General features: G+C 48.9%; 1 protein-coding gene across 1 annotated transcript; it reads left to right on the top strand.

Moving 5' to 3' along the window:
* Positions 1 to 11,400: 11,400 nt before the first annotated feature.
* Positions 11,401 to 12,321, top strand: LOC138647511 (olfactory receptor 5V1-like). The gene has a single exon (XM_069736547.1). The coding sequence runs from the start codon at positions 11,401 to 11,403 to the stop codon at positions 12,319 to 12,321; it is 921 nt and encodes a 306-aa protein (XP_069592648.1).
* Positions 12,322 to 15,478: the final 3,157 nt, after the last annotated feature.

Raw genomic sequence — 15,478 nt, 5'->3', positions numbered from 1 at the left:
CCCTAGTGGTGGCTGCAGACAGGATCTTATCATGTATCTCTGTACACAGGGAGCTCCCCCTAGTGGTGGCTGCAGACAGGATCTTATCATGTATCTCTGTATACAGGGAGCTCCCCCTAGTGGTGGCTGCAGACAGGATCTTATCATGTATCTCTGTATACAGGGAGCTCCCCCTAGTGGTGGCTGCAGACAGGATCTTATCATGTATCTCTGTATACAGGGAGCTCCCCCTAGTGGTGGCTGCAGACAGAATCTTATCATGTATCTCTGTATACAGGGAGCTCCCCCTAGTGGTGGCTGAAGACAGGATGTTATCATGTATCTCTGTATACAGGGAGCTCCCCCTAGTGGTGGCTGCAGACAGGATGTTATCATGTATCTCTGTATACAGGGAGCTCCCCCTAGTGGTGGCTGCAGACAGGATCTCATCATTTATCTCTGTATACAGGGAGCTCCCCCTAGTGGTGGCTGCAGACAGGATCTCATCATGTATCTCTGTATACAGGGAGCTCCTCCTAGTGGTGGCTGCAGGCAGGATCTTATCATGTATCTCTGTATACAGGGAGCTCCCCCTAGTGGTGGCTGCAGACAGGATCTTATCATGCATCTCTGTATACAGGGAGCTCCCCCTAGTGGTGACTGCAGACAGGATCTCATCATGTATCTCTGTATACAGGGAGCTCCCCCTAGTGGTGGCTGCAGACAGGATCTCATCATGTATCTCTGTATACAGGGAGCTCCTCCTAGTGGTGGCTGCAGACAGGATCTCATCATGTATCTCTGTATACAGGGAGCTCCCCCTAGTGGTGACTGCAGACAGGATCTTATCATGTATCTCTGTATACAGGGAGCTCCCCCTAGTGGTGGCTGCAGACAGGATCTCATCATGTATCTCTGTATACAGGGAGCTCCCCCTAGTGGTGACTGCAGACAGGCTCTTATCATGTATCTCTGTATACAGGGAGCTCCCCCTAGTGGTGGCTGCAGACAGGATCTCATCATGTATTTCTGTATACAGGGAGCTCCTCCTAGTGGTGGCTGCAGACAGGATCTCATCATGTATCTCTGTATACAGGGAGCTCCCCCTAGTGGTGACTGCAGACAGGATCTTATCATGTATCTCTGTATACAGGGAGCTCCCCCTAGTGGTGGCTGCAGACAGGATCTCATCATGTATCTCTGTATACAGGGAGCTCCCCCTAGTGGTGACTGCAGACAGGCTCTTATCATGTATCTCTGTATACAGGGAGCTCCCCCTAGTGGTGGCTGCAGACAGAATCTTATCATGTATCTCTGTATACAGGGAGCTCCCCCTAGTGGTGGCTGCAGACAGGATCTCATCATGTATCTCTGTATACAGGGAGCTCCCCCTAGTGGTGACTGCAGACAGGCTCTTATCATGTATCTCTGTATACAGGGTGCTCCCCCTAGTGGTGGCTGCAGACAGGATCTTATCATGTATCTCTGTATACAGGGAGCTCCCCCTAGTGGTGGCTGCAGACAGGATCTTATCATATATCTCTGTATACAGGGAGCTCCCCCTAGTGGTGACTGCAGACAGGATCTTATCATATATCTCTGTATACAGGGAGCTCCCCCTAGTGGTGGCTGCAGACAGGATCTTATCATGTATCTCTGTATACAGGGCGCTCCCCCTAGTGGTGGCTGCAGACAGGATCTTATCATATAGCTCTGTATACAGGGAACTCCCCCTAATGGTGGCTGCAGACAGGATCTTATCATGTATCTCTGTATACAGGGAGCTCCCCCTAGTGGTGGCTGCAGACAGGACCTTATCATGTATCTCTGTATACAGGGAGCTCCCCCTAGTGGTGGCTGCAGACAGGATCTTATCATGTATCTCTGTAGACAGGGAGCTCCCCCTAGTGTTGACTGCAGACAGAATCTTATCATGTATTTCTGTATACAGGGAGTTCCCCCTAGTGGTGGCTGTAGACAGAATCTCACCATGTATCTCTGTATACAGGAAGCTCCCCCTAGTGGTGGCTGTAGACAGGATCTTATCACGTATCTCTGTATACAGGGAGCTCCCCCTAGTGGTGGCTTTAGATAGGCTCTTATCACGTATCTCTGTATACAGGGAGCTCCCCCTAGTGGTGACTGCAGACAGGATCTTATCATGTATCTCTATATACAAGGAGCTCCCCCTAGTGGTGACTGTAGACAGGATCTTATCATGTACCTCTGTATACAGGGAGCTCCCCATAGTGGTGGCTGCAGACAGGATCTTATCATGTATCTCTGTATACAGGGAGCTCCCTCTAGTGGTGGCTGCAGACAGGATCTTATCATGTATCTCTGTATACAGGGAGCTCCCTCAAGTGGTGGCTGCAGACAGGATCTTATCATGTATCTCTGTGTACAGGGAGCTCCCCCTAGTGGTGGCTGCAGACAGGATCTTATCATGTATCTCTGTATACAGGGAGCTCCCTCAAGTGGTGGCTGCAGACAGGATCTTATCATGTATCTCTGTGTACAGGGAGCTCCCCCTAGTGGTGGCTGCAGACAGGATCTTATCATGTATCTCTGTATACAGGGAGCTCCCTCAAGTGGTGGCTGCAGACAGGATCTTATCATGTATCTCTGTGTACAGGGAGCTCCCCCTAGTGGTGGCTGCAGACAGGATCTTATCATGTATCTCTGTATACAGGGAGCTCCCCCTAGTGGTGTCTGCAGACAGGATCATATCATGTATCTCTGTATACAGGGAGCTCCCACTAGTGGTGATTACAGACAGGATCTCATCATGTATCTCTGTATACAGGGAGCTCCCCCTAGTGTTGACTGCAGACAGAATCTTATCATGTATTTCTGTATACAGGGAGTTCCCCCTAGTGGTGGCTGTAGACAGAATCTTACCATGTATCTCTGTATACAGGAAGCTCCCCCTAGTGGTGGCTGTAGACAGGATCTTATCACGTATCTCTGTATACAGGGAGCTCCCCCTAGTGGTGGCTTCAGATAGGCTCTTATCACGTATCTCTGTATACAGGGAGCTCCCCCTAGTGGTGACTGCAGACAGGATCTTATCATGTATCTATGTATACAGGGAGCTCCCCCTAGTGGTGACTGTAGACAGGATCTTATCATGTATCTCTGTATACAAGGAGCTCCCCCTAGTGGTGACTGTAGACAGGATCTTATCATGTATCTATGTATACAGGGAGCTCCCCTTACTGGTGACTGCAGTCAGGATCTTATCATGTACCTCTGTATACAGGGAGCTCCCCATAGTGGTGGCTGCAGACAGGATCTTATCATGTATCTCTGTATACAGGGAGCTCTCTCTAGTGGTGGCTGCAGACAGGATCTTATCATGTATCTCTGTGTACAGGGAGCTCCCCCTAGTGGTGGCTGCAGACAGGATCTTATCATGTATCTCTGTATACAGGGAGCTCCCCCTAGTGGTGGCTGCAGACAGGATCTTATCATGTATCTCTGTATACAGGGAGCTCCCCCTAGTGGTGTCTGCAGACAGGATCATATCATGTATCTCTGTATACAGGGAGCTCCCCCTAGTGGTGATTACAGACAGGATCTTATCATGTATCTCTGTATACAGGGAGCTCCCCCTAGTGGTGTCTGCAGACAGGATCATATCATGTATCTCTGTATGCAGGGAGCTCCCCCTAGTGGTGGGTGCAGACAGGATCTTATCATGTATCTCTGTATACAGGGAGCTCCCCCTAGTGGTGACTGCAGACAGGATGTTATCATGTATCTCTGTATACAGGGAGCTCCCCCTAGTGGTGGCTGCAGACAGGATCTTATCGTGTATCTCTGTATACAGGGAGCTCCCCCTAGTGGTGATTACAGACAGGATCTTACCATGTATCTCTGTATACAGGGAGCTCTCCCTAGTGGTGACTGCAGACAGGATCTTATCATGTATCTCTGTATACAGGGAGCTCCCCCTAGTGGTGGCTACAGACAGGATCTTATCATGTATCTCTGTATACAGGGAGCTCCCCCTAGTGGTGGCTACAGACAGGATCTTATCATGTATCTCTGTATACAGGGAGCTCCCCCTAGTGGTGGCTACAGACAGGATCTTATCATGTATCTCTGTATACAGGGAGCTGCCCCTAGTGGTGATTACAGACAGGATCTTATCATGTATCTCTGTATACAAGGAGCTCCCCCTAGTGGTGGCTGCAGACAGGATCTTATCATGTATCTCTGTATACAGGGAGCTCCACCTAGTGGTGTCTTCACATCCTACCAACAGGGCCCATATATTTTCTTTGTACAGGAGCCCTCGTCTGTCTGTGTCCACCAGTATCTAAATCCAGTTTATCATCAGGAGGACTATCTCCATTGTATTTGTATGGGGCTAAGCTGCATCTTTTCTGCGCAGAATTTAATGTATAATTTGCAGTCTTTTTTCCATGTGGATTGTTTCTGTTGCATGTGAATGAAAAAATAATAATTTTTTGGTGGTGTGAACAGGTTTCTACAAACTTGTTCACTGTGCAAGTAGCCCATGTGTTTTTGGTTTTATAATTGTTCTCTTGTTTCTACAAGACTGGGGAGTCCACCACTCCTCTGTGGGCCATTTGCTCTAAAGCTGTTCCATCCAGCATGTCCACATGGATATTCCCTCTCTGAACCCTGCTTATACAGGTACTATACAGATGATCAGGTTTTAAATACATCAGATAGGGATTATATACATTAGATAGGACTGCTCTATTATGGGTATACCTTGACGATTGGTGGAGCAGCTTAATATACATTTTTGCAAAAAAAGTCTTAACTAAATACCTTGTTTGTTTTTTTTCATTTTTTGACTAGCACTTGCTTATTTACTGTGACTTTTTTACAAGTATTTTTGACCTCGCTGTGCGCTTTTGTGTCTGCATGTAAATGAGCACGGTAATATTGTTTTTCACCTGCATTGCATGCAGAATCCATGCGTAATTCCTTCTCGCATCCTGCATGTGACCATTCCGCAGACTCGCTCTCATTTATATGCATTGCATTCACGGCAGCACCTTTGACCGTGTAAGAATGGATTTCATTTTCTTTTAACCGCTATGAAACAAATTAGATTTTGTCGGCCTTGTCGCCTCTGTAGTAAATGAATTTAACAAAAATGCTTGACAAGATGATAGGATGGCCGACCCCGTCACCGCTCGCAGCCGCCGCATTGTGGATCTGACGCATTTTAATTGGGATGTGGAAGTGAAGAGAAGACGAGGCGCTCACTGGTATCACTTGTTCTATGAGCGCAATGAAACGAGGAGCAATTAAAGGAAGAATCCAGTGATTCCATCTAATTACTAAAAGTAACATAAGCTCAGGCTCAGTTAGCATCGCGGAGAAGGAGGGACACGAGGCCAGTTATTCTAATTAGCAGGTAGAGCTGAGATAATTGCATTTATGTTTCGCAATGAATGTTGTTCTATAATCTGTGTCTACAGTAGCTTCGTGTTACATGAATCGCCGGCACCGCACCCTACTGCACCTGCTGACAGCAACCAATGCGACTCGATATATAGCATTACTTAGTAGCAAAATTACCATTCTTCTGTAACCGGCCACAGTGATGTCACTGGTACAGGAGTAATATAATAATCAGAAACACTGCAAATAAATAGTGTGCTGATAAATCTAATATATAAAGCTGAGTGTGTGTGTGTGTGTGTGTGTGTTGAAGGGGATTAATTAACAGGGGTAAAATTCTCCTCGCAGGGAGGAAGCAGGGGGTTAATAGAGATAAAGCAAGCAGTGTAACAGTACACAACAGGTTAACTGGAGCTATGAAACAGTTAAGCAGAATAGAAATGGAAAACGAGTGTTCTTGTAACTTATCAGTCCAGGGAAATCCTGACTGGAGGGTCCTTATTCCAATGTGGGTACAGTCACCAGCAGCACTTGAAGAGTCTGAAGTCTTTCCTGTCTTCTGAGAACTGGAGACTCCGGGGTTAAGTCTCTGCAGTCTGTTCTTCTCAAAGTGAAACTGGAACCAGGAAGTAGCACAGTCTCGGTCACTGCTGCATGAGCCTCTGTATGTTAGCCTGGCAGCTTCTCTGTAGTAACAATGTCACACACACACTGGGCAGTTACTTATCACACTCAGGGATCTTTGCTTGTCACTGCGGCCACCAGGGCTGTGCTCGAGTCACTGTCTCTGCGCTGTCAGGTGAAGTGGCTTCCGAGTCTACACCCTCACATCCAGCCTTCACTAAGGTGGGTATCTCAGTCTCAGTGCCCTCACGGGGAGCACTACCTTTAGGGGAGCACGGCGCTGCAGCCTGCCCTCTCTTTGGCGCGCTGCCCTCTCTCTGCTCTCCCGCACTTTTTCTGACCACACCCCTCTCTCTTCCCAGCAGTCCCCTGGTCCCCTCTGTCCAGGGCAGAAAGTCTTCCCCCCAAGAACCCAGCTGTCTGACTAAGTGGTTCCAGGCAAGGAGCAGGGAAAGCAACCTCCTTACATATATCCGGGATTGGCATCTGCACCGTCGCAGCTACAGCCACAAAATTTTGCACAGTCACACGTCTGGACCCCGAGAGCATCATAGGCTATGTTGTGAGGTGAAATTTTAACCCCGCACATTCCAATTCACCAAACAATTTTGCCCCTATCTACATATTCGGGAAAAAGTGAAAGGAAAAGTGTTGGAGGCAAATTGACAGCTGCCAGATGTGAACAAGGGGGACTTAAAGAATGAGAGCGATGGCGCCAAAGAGTATATACCGTACAGTTGCTAAGGTGGGGCCCCAACATGGGATACTCACCACACACGGGGATATGAAGACACACACAAAATGCGCCACACACTACCACGTGCTTGAACACATATACCACCCTCAGCACACATTTCACCACACATACACCAACCATTGCCACATAAAAGTCGAAACACAAAAGTCGCCGCTCAAAACTCGCCACATGCAAAACTAGGCTCACTAGTCAATCACTGCACGGACAGCTCAGCACACCCCTGCACCAGACTGAGCAACTGAGCTGACAATCACTGCACAGACAGCTCAGCACACCTCTGCACCAGACTGAACAACTGAGCTGTCAATCACTGCACAGACAGGCAGCGCCCCAGAGACCTGATCGTTGCAGTAATGTCGCTCTGGCGCTAAGGGGAGTGATGGTACGTCTGATGGCACTAAAGGAGTTCATCTGACCAGGTATCACCAGCACACATTACACTTCACACTCCGGCCACTAGGGGGAGCAAAAGGTATTATTTATTAGGCCACTCCTCACACTGGTAAAACTAGGGGTTGGATAGGAAGTTAGAGAGAAGCTGACTGGGTTTTGTCCAGGCAACATCCCGTGGCAGGGGGTGTTGCGGGGAAGATTCAGGGGGGTCCCTGTCAGGTGTGGGAACCTGGCAGGCACCTAGCGACAAGGACAGATCGTTACAGAGCCGCGCATTGCACTACCTTGCGGCGGCATCTAAAGAAAGGACAAGAAGCGAAGGATATTGTGGACAGTGAGAAACGAGATCAAAGCACAAAGGAGAGCCAGTAGGAGTCGTGCCCAAGAACGGCAACATCCTACTGAGGCGTTTAGCCGGTGACCAGAACACCGAGGAAGTAACTGACTCTATGCCTTACTTCAAATACAGCAGGACAGTTAATTATAGGTTGGCTGTTTACCTTACATCACCTAAGCAGACATAGGGGGCAACCGTGGAGAGGGGCGTCTCTAGGGTCCCAGAATAGCTCCGAGCCTACCCGTCAAACGGGTGCGTCCTAGCCATAACAAACCTGGGGGACGAAGAATAGAAAGAACGAGAAAGAACTAGAAAGAACGAGAACAGAAGAAGTTGTGAGGACTACCCCGAATGCTCAGCAGGGAAGCACTACAACACACAGACGCTAGTGGTAGGCACTGATTTCCACCTGCAAAGTGAACTCTGGATGTGCCTTCGGACCGGCCGGTCTCAGACAGCCCTGTTTGCAGTGCTCTGGATTGAGGATCCTGAAGCCTTCAGTAAAGAGGTAAAGAGACTGCAACCCTGTGTCCTCGTTATTGACTGCACCTCACACCATCGCCATCTACATTATCGGGAAGCCCTGGGGACATACTTCACCTGTGGGAAGATATTCCATCTAGCTGCCATCACATCACCCCAGTGGACCCCAAGCAGCGTCGGTCTCCCCGGCCAAATACCACAGGTGGCGTCATGAACCCTTGACAAAATACCATCAACCCTTTCATTGGATGCCCCTTAGCAGGGACACGGACTGGGTCCCGTCACCGTGACAACCCCAGAACTGAGACAGAGAGGACTGGTACCGAGTAACCTGTGGCCCTGTGTCTGGGGGCGCTCCAGACACCTCAGCACACCCCTGCACCAGACTGGACAACTGAGCTGTCAATCACTGAACAGAGAGCTGAGCATGCCCCTGCACCAGACTGGACAACTGAGCTGTAAATCACTGCACAGAGAGCTCAGCAGACCCCTGCACCAGACTTGAAAACTGAGCTCTCAGTCACTGAACAGACAGCTCAGCACACCCCTGCACCAGACTGAACAACTGAGCTGTCAATCACTGCACAGACAGCTAAGCACACCCCTGCACCAGACTTGACAACTGAGCTATCAATCACTGAACAGACAACTCAGCACACCCCTGCACCAGACTAAACAACTGAGCTGTCAATTACTGCACAGACAGCTAAGCACACCCCTGCACCAGACTGAACAACTGAGCTGTCAATCACTCGACAGACAGCTCAGCACACCCCTGCACCAGACTAAGCAACTGAGCTGTCAATCACTGCACAGACAGCTCAGTACACCCATGCATCAGACTAAACAATAGAACTGTCAATCACTGCACAGACAGCTCATCACACCCCTGCAAGAGACTGGACAACTGAGCAGTCAATCACTGCACAGAGAGCTCAGCATGCCCCTGCACCCGATTTGACAATTACGCTGTCAATCACTGCACAAAGAGCTCAGCACGCCCCCGCACCAAAAAGGACAACCAATCTATCAATCACTGCACAGAAAGCTCAGCACATTACTGCACCAGACTGAAAAACTAAGCTGTCAATCACAACACAGACAGCTCAGCATGCCCATGGACCAGACTGGACAACTGAGCTGTCAAATGCTGCACAGAGAGCTCAGCACGCCCCTGCACCAGACTGGACAACTAAGCTGTCAATCACTGCACAGAAAGCTCAGCAGATTCCTGCACCAAGCTGAAAAACTAAGCTGTCAATCACTGCACAGACAGTTCAGTATGCCCCTGCACCAGACTGGACAACTGAGCCATCAATCACTGCACAGAGAACTCAGCACACTCCTGCACCAGACTGGACAAGTGAGCTGTCAATCACTGCACAGAGAGCTCAGCACGCCCCTGCAACAGACTGTTCCACTGTGCTGTCAATCACTGCACAGACAGCTCGGCACACCCCTGCACCAGACTAAGCAACTGAGCTGTCAATCACTACACAGACAGATCAGCACACCCCTGCATCAACAGGACAACTGATCTGTCAATCATTGAACAGAGAGCTGAGCGTGCCCCTGCACCAGACTGGACAACTGAGCTGTGAATCACTGAACAAAGAGCAGAGCATGCCCCTGCACCAAACTGGACAACTGAGCTGTCAATCACTGCACAGAGAGCTCAGCACACCAATGCACCAGACTTGACAACTGAGCTATCAATCACTGCACAGACAGCTCAGCACACCCTTGCTTCAGACTGAACCTCTGAGCTGTCAATCACTGCACAGACAGCTCAGCACACTCCTGCACTAGATTGGACAACTGAGCTGTCAATCACTGCACAGAGAGCTCAGCACACCCCTGCACCAAATGGGACAACTAAGCTGTCAATCACTGCACAGAAAGCTCAGCACACTCCTGCACTAGATTGGACAACTGAGCTGTCAATCACTGCACAGAGAGCTCAGCACACCCCTGCACCAAATGGGACAACTAAGCTGTCAATCACTTCACAGACAGCTCAGCACACTCCTGCACTAGATTGGACAACTGAGCTGTCAATTATTGCACAGAGAGCTCAGCACACCCCTGCACCAAATGGGACAACTAAGCTGTCAATCACTGAACAGAAAGCTCAGCACATTCCTGCACCAGACTTGAAAAACTAAGCTGTCAATCACTGCACAGACAGTTCAGCATGCGCCTGCACCAGACTGCACAACTGAGCCATCAATCACTGCACAGAAAACTCAGCACACTCCTGCACCAGACTGGACAACTGAGCTGTCAATCACTGAACAGAGAGCTGAGCATGACCCTGCACCAGACTGGACAACTGAGCTGTCAATCACTGAACAGAGAGCTCAGCACACCCCTTATCCACACTTGACAACTGAGCTATCAATCACTGCACAGACAGGCCAACTGAGCTGTCAATCACTGCACAGAGAGCTCAGCATGCCCCTGCACCAGACTTGACAAGCTGTCAATCACTGCACAGAGAGCTCAGCAAGCCCCTGCACCAAACGGGACAACTAAGCTGTCAATCACTGCACAGACAGCTCAGCATTCCCGTGCAACAGACTGGACAACTGATCTCTTAATCACTGCACAAAGAACTCAGCACACTCCTGCACCAGACTGGACAACTGAGCTGTCAATCACTCAACAGAGAGCTGAGCACACCCCTGCACCAGTCTGGACAAATGAGCTGTCAATCACTGCACAGAGATCTCAGCAAACACCTGCACCAGACTTGACAACTGAGCTATCAATCACTGAACAGAGAGCTCAGCACACCCTGCACAAGACTGAACAACTGAGCTATGAATCACTGCACAGAGAGCTCAGCATGCCCCTGCAACAAACTGAAGAACTGGCCAATCGATCACTGCACAGAGAGCTCAGCACACCCCTGCACCAGACTTGACAACTGATATGACAATCACAGCACGCCTCTGCATCAAACTGAACAATTGAGCTGTCAATCACTGCACAGACAGCTCAGCACTGAGAGGTGAAATCGTTACAGGTGATAACTTGTTTTAAGCGGTAAAACATTTAAGAAACACTGGAATACACTTGAGAGATACAGAGTAGCCCGATATCGAATGATATTTGCCACAAAAATGTGCCTTGTGGATTATCATTGGTTAAAATTAAACTGCAAAATCCTGCACAGTAAACAAGTACAATGAGTGTCCTGAGACCCCGTACATTAATTATGGATGTGTGGAGCTGAGGTTTGGGCTTCTGTGGCTTCAGCTCCTGGGAGAACCGATGAGTTATAAAATGAAGAACGCCGTTAGCAATTCCTATCAGCAATAGTATATCTGAGCAGATATGTTCACCCATTGCGTTCATAGATTCCATCAAATTCTCTTAATATTTCTTTGTTGTCATCAAAGATAATAAAATATTTTGTAAGAATCACAGCATAGAGATGAAGAACCAAACATTGATCACCAGCGTTCTTCTCCTGAGTCTGTCCAATAATCAGAGCAGCATCCATGTCCTCTTCACCGTCTTTCTCCTCATCTACCTGATGACCGTCTTCACCAATTTTCTCATCATCTTCCTAGTAGCTACTTACCCTCATCTTCACACACCCATGTATTTCTTTCTTGGAAACTTGGCATTCTTGGACATGTCCTACTCATCGGTGACTGCTCCGAGGATGCTCTTTGGCCTCACCACCCAACATTGGTCCATCTCCCTCCCAGACTGTATAGCACAAGTGTTCTTTGTCATCTATTTTGGGTGCTCTGAGGCTTTCTTGTTGTCCTCCATGTCTTACGACCGTTATGTTGCCATCTGTCATCCCCTCCATTACTCCCAGGTCATGTCCTGGAGTAAGTGCACTCAGATAGTATCTTTGAGTTGGTCATCTAGTTTCCTTGCCCCGATGCTCTATACTTTATGCTTAATAAGGTTGACGTTCTGTGGTCCCAACTTCATCCAGAATTTCATTTGTGATCTGCCCAATTTGCTCCAGATCTCTTGTACTGATATTTCCATCAATGTCCTAGTCCTAATAGTTGTAGGCTCTTTTCTTGGCGTCATAGCTTTTGGTACAACATTTTACTCCTATGTTAGAATATTTAGGACAGTGATTATGATTCGCACCAGTGAAGGAAAACGTAAAGCTTTCTCCACCTGTACGTCTCATCTGACTGTGGTTTTTATTTTTTATGCATCAGTAACTTTCATCTACTTTGTCCCTAACACGAGTAATCTTCTTACATTGAACCAAGTGGTCACTGTGATATATACACTAATCACCCCCTTAGTGAACCCCCTAATCTACAGCCTACGGAGCAGAGACCTAAAGGCGGCGCTATGGAGAGCTGTACATGTGGACTGATGCCAGGCAGCGACATGAGGATATGCAGATGTTTCCTGCCGAAGATTTATCATAGACACACTCTATAGTCAAGAAAAGTCTGTAAATACATTTCAAAACTAAGTCCTTGGGATACAAAATGGAGGGTTTCGAGAGTATATGAGTGTAATGTGATGGGATCCGTGGGCCGGGTACTCATCTAAAGCACCCCGGCACGTTACCTGAATGTGGAGGTCATGGCTGGGTGTGTGGACTTGTGCTGTGAGGGCCCTACGCCCGTGCAGGCCGCATGTTACCGATGTTGCTGGTTTGCCAGGTCCAGGTACTGGACAGTTCAATGAGGGAAACCACCACAAAAAAATAAACTTCTTTTTACTGAATAGAATAGTCAGCATTTATCTTCACAGGCGCTTCTTTATAAACAAGTGAAATCATCTCACACATCTCCTTCTGTTCTGGAAACATTCTACCTTCCATGGTAACACTACTCTACCAGCACACAATCTTGGGGGCTTCTGTTTTCCTCTGTGTGGGCCATAAGAGTCAAGGTGTAACACTACGGCTCCTCACAGTAACTGTCAGTTCCCAGCTGACTAACGTGGACCCTCATGGGGCCCGCACCAGGTCATCACTTCCATGACCAGCCAGCAGGCCCCACATGTTGTCCCGAATGATGCTGGCTATCCACTGCACCGTAGTGGCAGGGGTTACTCGTCCAGGGCTGGGAACTACTTCCAGGGTTGGAGGGGAACCCACTGACGTCTGGGCTCAAAAGGCCTCCAGGTACTTGACCAATCCATGGGCCATGAATCTTGCTTATGCCCAGCCTCCGCCTCCTTCATCAGGCAACCTAGCCACTCCTCTACCACCACCATCGCCATCAGTTGGCGCAACCATCCACATCCGATCCTCTAATCGACTGGCTCACTCTGTGCCAGACCTCCCTTGATCAACAATAACTCCCACTCCTCCATCATACCTCACTGCTTCTTCCCTGACTCACAACCAACAAATAGCCCCATTTCTTCCGCCACTTGAGACCCATCATGGCTCCACCTTTTGCTTATTGGAGTTTTCTCTGGCTCATTATCCCATTTCTCTAACTCCTCTGCCCGTTCTCGTGAGTCATACCTTACTAGGTGGGCCTTTTCCTTCCACTTTGTTCTGCTACAATGGCCACTCCTCACTATCGGCCGGCCATTCCAGTTGCAGTTCTTCCTCTGATAGGTGTAACCTCTAAAGGGTTGGGCACCACTTTGTGTCCCTTTGCTCTTCCTTTGAGAGGATGGGCCGAACCTTCTTGTTTTCCTGTGCCACTAACCCCTTTTACAGAGTCCGTGTTTAGTGCCATCTTAGACTGAGTAACGATCGTTATCCTCCACACAACTAGAATCTTCCCCACATTTCTCTGCTCTTCCAGCTGCAAAGCTCAATCCTAAAGACTAAGCCTATTCTAAGGTGGTGCGGAGCCGTAGCCGTGTGCCGAATGATAATAATAATAATAGTCTTTATTTTTTTATAGCGCTAACATATTCCGCAGCGCTTTACAGTTTTCATCTATAGCACCTGGCACGTTACATGAACGTGAGGGTCCTGGCTGGGCATGTGGACCTGTGCTGTGAGGTCGCTACACCCGTGCAGGCCGAATGTTACCGATGTTGCTGTGTCATGATCTGCTTAGTTTGTGGGATTAGGTAGTTCAGAGGTTAATCTTGACGGCCTCACTATGGGATTCTGGGAGGCTTCTTATAGCCTTATTGTGGGCTCATTCCTTGTCGTTTATACTCTGATCATTGGGCGAGTGTGTGTGACCCTGTTGCACCTGTGCCAGTGCTTTGTGTCTGTGCTACTTTATGTTTGTCTGGTTCTGATCTGGTTCTGTCCCCATTAAGACTTCCACCTGTCCCTCCTGTACTGCGCTGCTATCTCCGTGTATGACTCCTTGCCTACGTTCTGACTATTCTCTGATCGCCCCTCCTTTCCCGTGCCGCCCTCTCTGTGTATGACCCCCGTTTGTATGACCTGAGTTCCCCTCTCCTCTACTCCATGGTCCCTGCAGCATCCTACCCTCATCTCCAGCAGCAGGACCCTAAGCCCCGCCCCCTGTGGTCACATGATCGCAGGTCCTACTGTTTTCTATCCTCAGTGTCTCCTTTTACCACGCTGCTATGGTCCCGTCTGCCTGAGCTTTCCCCGCTGCATCTGACCCCGGGCTCTCCCGCAGTGTGGGTGAGTCACAATCCTCAGCGGTGGCAGTTTGCCGCTGCTGACAGGAACCTGATAAACATGCAGGTCATGGCTGGGGAGGGCACAGGAAAGTTTGTGCTTGGAGTTCATCCTGGAGTTTTGGAGTTTGTCGGTTTTGCTCTGAGTTAAAAGGTCTCAATTTAGAATTTGTGTTACAGTCACAATGCGCAAACTACTGAACATTTACATAACTAAGTGAACCCCAGCATTTGATAGTTAATTGTGTCTCCTGTGCATAAAGGCTCACCCCAGAACTGACTATAAAGAAGCTTTATGCAGGAGCTCCACCTAAGAAAGTTCAGCACATTCCTGCACCAGGCTGAAAAACTAAGCTGTCAGTCACTGCACAGACAGTTCAGCATGCCCCTGCACCAGACTCTACAACTAAGCCATCAATCACTGCACAGAGAACTCAGCACAGTCCCGCACCAGACTGGACAACTGAGCTGTCAATCACTGAACAGAGAGCTGAGCATGCCCCTGCACCAGACTGGGCAACTGAGATGTCAAATGCTGCACAGAGAGCTCAGCACACCCCTGCACCAGACTGACAACTGAGCTGTCAATCACTGCACAGACAGCTCAGCACACCCCTGCACCAGACTGAGGAACTGAGCTGACAATCACTGCACAGACAGCTCAGCACACCTTTGCACCAGACTGAACAACTGAGCTGTCAATCACTGCACAGACACCTCAGCACACCCGTGCACCAGACTGGACAACTAAGCTGTCAATCACTGCACAGAGAGCTCAGCACACCCCTGCACCAGACTGGAGAACTAAGCTGTCAATCACTGCACAGACAGCTCATCATGCCCCTGCACCAGACTGGACAACTGAGCTGTCAATCACTGAACAGAGAGCTGAGCATGCCCCTGCACCAGACTGGGCAACTGAGCTGTCAATCACTGAACAGAGAGCTGAGCAT

The sequence above is a fragment of the Ranitomeya imitator genome, chromosome 8 (assembly GCF_032444005.1).
Source record: "Ranitomeya imitator isolate aRanImi1 chromosome 8, aRanImi1.pri, whole genome shotgun sequence".
NCBI classification, from domain to species: domain Eukaryota; kingdom Metazoa; phylum Chordata; class Amphibia; order Anura; family Dendrobatidae; genus Ranitomeya; species Ranitomeya imitator.
This window is presented reverse-complemented; position numbering and strand designations above follow the sequence as displayed.

Coding starts and splice junctions, on each gene's coding strand:
- LOC138647511 (XM_069736547.1), top strand. CDS start 11,401: ATGAAGAACCAAACATTGATCACCAGCGTTCTTCTCCTGAGTCTGTCC.